Here is a 3,341-nt window from a genome sequence, read left to right on the forward strand (position 1 = left end):
GCACTTCCCTGGGGAAAGCAGAGCAATAAGGAAACACTGGCGAATTCCCCCTTGTTCTGGCACAAAAGCCATTTCCTCCAACGATTCCTTTCTTGCTGTGTCACGGTGACAGGATCGAACAGACTTTGTGAGATAACAGTGTTTCCTCACTCCCTCGGTCCCGCTGCTGCATGGAAGCGTTCAGCTCCCACTGTGCACCCACAGCCCCATTGGTGCCACCTGGCAGCCCCAGCGCACAGAGCACCCCGAAGAGCTTCACCCTGCTGCTGCTCCACCACTGAACAGTGTTATCTGTCTCTTAGGCCTCACCATAGTATCTGAGTATACCTCCCAGCCCAATAGACTGCTTTAGGGAGGTCCCTGCTTGACCCCATGGAGTCCTCTGCTCTGCTCCCTGCTCAGGTATTGGGCAGCACCACCCAGGGTAGGTCCTTTATGTTTTCTCTGCCCAGAGCGAGGTTTGGGGAAAGGCTGCAGCCATCTTTAGTGCCAGGGTGACTGTGGTGGAAAGGCTTTGGCTGGATGGCGGATCTCTGGATGGTGGATCTCTGGTGGCTGCTCGCTTTGCAGGTTGGTTACCTTCATCTTCATTGTGCGGCTTCGAACGGTCAGCTCTAGCAGAGGTTTTCCAGCCTCTGGAGGCACTGCAAGCCATGAGCTTGCTCTTCAGTCCTCTTGTGGGGTTAAAGATAGGCCTGGTGATGGGTATCTTCGCACTGTTTAAAGCTAAAGCTATGGTTGTCCTTCTCTTGCAGAGTCTCCCAGGGCTCTATTCATCTCCTCGAGCTCCGTCATGTCGTGCTTCACCCAGCTGTGGCACTCCAGCACACCGGACTCTCCCACCAGCCCGGTCCCTGCATCTCCACATGAAATCCCCATTCCCATCAGCCCTATCGTTATCACCTCTCCGGTGGACAGCAAGAGGAAAGCAAGGTCCCCAACTGACAAACCAGGCTCTCCAAACCCAACATCCCCAAAGCCGGCCTCCCCCGTTGAATGCTCCATCTGCTTCAACACATACGACAACACCTTTAAGACCCCCAAGCTGCTCCAATGCTCGCATGTTTTCTGCCTGGAGTGTGTGGCCCGTCTGAGCAAAGGGCTGCCCCCCAACCACCCCGAGGACCAGCTCCCCTGCCCCTTCTGCAGGCAGCTGACCAGCATCCCGCTGGAAGGTGCCCCAGCCCTGGAGACCAGCAAGGAGCTGCTGGCCACTCTGCCCCCCGAGCTCCAGCAGGAAAAGGTGCTCTGGATGGAAGGCACCAAGCTGTGCTGCCGGCAGGCCTCTGACGACCCCGAGAACCCAGACTCGTGCATCTCCATCGACGTTGCCATGAGCAAACCTGAAAGCCCAGAGGTCCCCCCGACGGGGCTGGCAGGGAGGCTGTCCCGCTGTGACGTGTGTGACGACTGGAAGCGCATCGTCCTGCTCTCTGCTCTCATCATCATCCTCTTCTGCATCATCTTATGGCCGGTGCAGTGCGCGCTGAAGACGGGGAACCTCCGCTGCTTCACCAGGACTGTTGCAATGAGCAGGCCAGAATATCTCCCCTCGAAACACACCACAGCAGCCACGCCTGTGACACAGCTCCCATTCCTGTAGCACCAGGCATAACGTGGCACACCTCCCAAGAGCATCCCTCGGTGTGCTTGCAGACCCCACGGTCCCCGCTCCCGTTCTGTGCCCACACCTGGACGCACACACTCACCTCCAGCAGCCCAGGAATGCTCCCAGGAGCTGCCTCAGTTTCCTGCTGCCAAACTCCATGGAAACCTGAGTCTTCAAAGCTGCTGCAAAGGTGTGACGGGCGACAGATGAGCTTCTGGGACTGTTTGCCCACAGGCTGATACCAGGTGACGGTGGCTGTAGCTCCTTCCAGCTCCTTTGGGGAATAAAGGGCTAGCTTCGTGGCTATTCCTAAGAGGAGCTGAGCTTAGGAAGGTAAGGACATGTTGAAGCTGCAGAAGCAGATGAAAATTAACCTTATTCCACATGCTCAAAACGTTTCCGTTGTGGATTCAGCACAGGAGGTGTGAAATTCTGCCTCCTGCTGACAACACATCGATCCACCCCTGCTCCTCAGCTGAGCCGAGCGCTGCTGAATTTCCAACGGAAAATAAAAGCCACCCTATTGCCGTTTTGTTTTTCTCTCTAAGAAGGTGCTTAAAAAAGAGTAAGCACTCAGCCTTAACCTGGAAAGGAGAGCAAACTCGCCCTGAGCACGGCATCACACTGTCCTCCGTGAGCTTCCTTCCCTCTGCTCCCAGGCCAACTGTTACTGAAGCGGCAGAAGTTCCACTTTCTGACAGCTCTACCCTCCTCATCTTCCAAGGTGTCAGTATTAAGACACAGGCCAGTTGCTTACACTCTCTTTTTATTTAACCCAGTGATCTTCTGACAATGGTTAATAATGGTCTTCGTGAAGAAGGCGGCTTACAATTAAATCTTGTTTATTCAAGCACATGGATGTGAGACAGGATTGTACACAAGTACCATGGATGTATTAAATTATGTTTTATACAATGCAAGGTGTCAGTGTGTAACATTTACTCCCTGTTTCCCCCCTTAAAGGACGCAGCAGCAGCACAGTTGTACTCTTTATCCACTGCCTTCATACTTACTGCCATCCCAGTGATGCCGTCCCAAGCACAACCACCCCTGAAAAAGGAGAAGCTGCAAAGACTGCTCATCTTTTGCTTCTTCCCAGCTGGGTCAAAGATGTCTTCAGTCTCCCTTTGCAGCAAATCTGATCTGAAATACAAAAGGCTGAAGCAACAGCAGAAGTACCCCAAGTCTGTTGCTATGCAAAACTTCTGTAAAGCTTCTGAGTGCGTTCTGTATCTGCACCACCTTTGTTGTCGAGCTGCAGGCTGCTATTATCTGTGCCAGCCACACGGCTGCAGAAATTAGTCCAGGAACTGCAACAGCTTCTGCCAAAGGCCCTGGGCTCGACAGGGATTCTCCCTTGCATCATCCCACCGCTTGCTGCTGTGAAGGATATCTTCACAGCACCAGCTTAAGTGCGTTCTTGGAAAAAGTGGCTCACTGAGACTTAGGGCAGAGAAGGCACTTTCATCCTAAAAGGTGCATTTGAGATTAAGCCCAGCAAACTGGCACTAGCAGGGATGAAGTGTTCTGTCACACTGCTCAATCCCACTGATGAGACCTAAGGGCAGGGGGGAGGGAAACAGCATCTTCAGCCTCATCACACCCATTGTTATGGCTGCTAAACAGTGAGCACAGAGATCTCACAGCTCACAGATGCTCAGGAGGCCCCTTGTCCACACTTTCACTTTCCCAAACCACTTAAAAAGAGAGGGGGGAAAAGAATAAGAAAAGC

At 53.3% G+C, this 3,341-nt stretch overlaps 1 protein-coding gene across 1 annotated transcript; it reads left to right on the plus strand.

The window, feature by feature from the left end:
* The first annotated feature begins 372 nt into the window (after positions 1 to 372).
* RNF223 (ring finger protein 223) lies at positions 373 to 3,222 on the plus strand. The gene is made up of 2 exons (XM_048967730.1): positions 373 to 424; positions 756 to 3,222. Exons 1-2 carry the CDS (start codon positions 373 to 375, stop codon positions 1,601 to 1,603), a joined length of 900 nt encoding a protein of 299 aa, XP_048823687.1. The 3' UTR covers positions 1,604 to 3,222.
* Positions 3,223 to 3,341: the final 119 nt, after the last annotated feature.

Source organism: Lagopus muta, chromosome 21, assembly GCF_023343835.1.
Source record: "Lagopus muta isolate bLagMut1 chromosome 21, bLagMut1 primary, whole genome shotgun sequence".
NCBI classification, from domain to species: Eukaryota; Metazoa; Chordata; class Aves; order Galliformes; family Phasianidae; genus Lagopus; species Lagopus muta.

Coding starts and splice junctions, on each gene's coding strand:
- RNF223 (XM_048967730.1), top strand. CDS start 373: ATGGAGTCCTCTGCTCTGCTCCCTGCTCAGGTATTGGGCAGCACCACC. Junction 425..755: donor ATTGGGCAGCACCACCCAGG/GTAGGTCCTTTA, acceptor CTTCTCTTGCAG/AGTCTCCCAGGGCTCTATTC.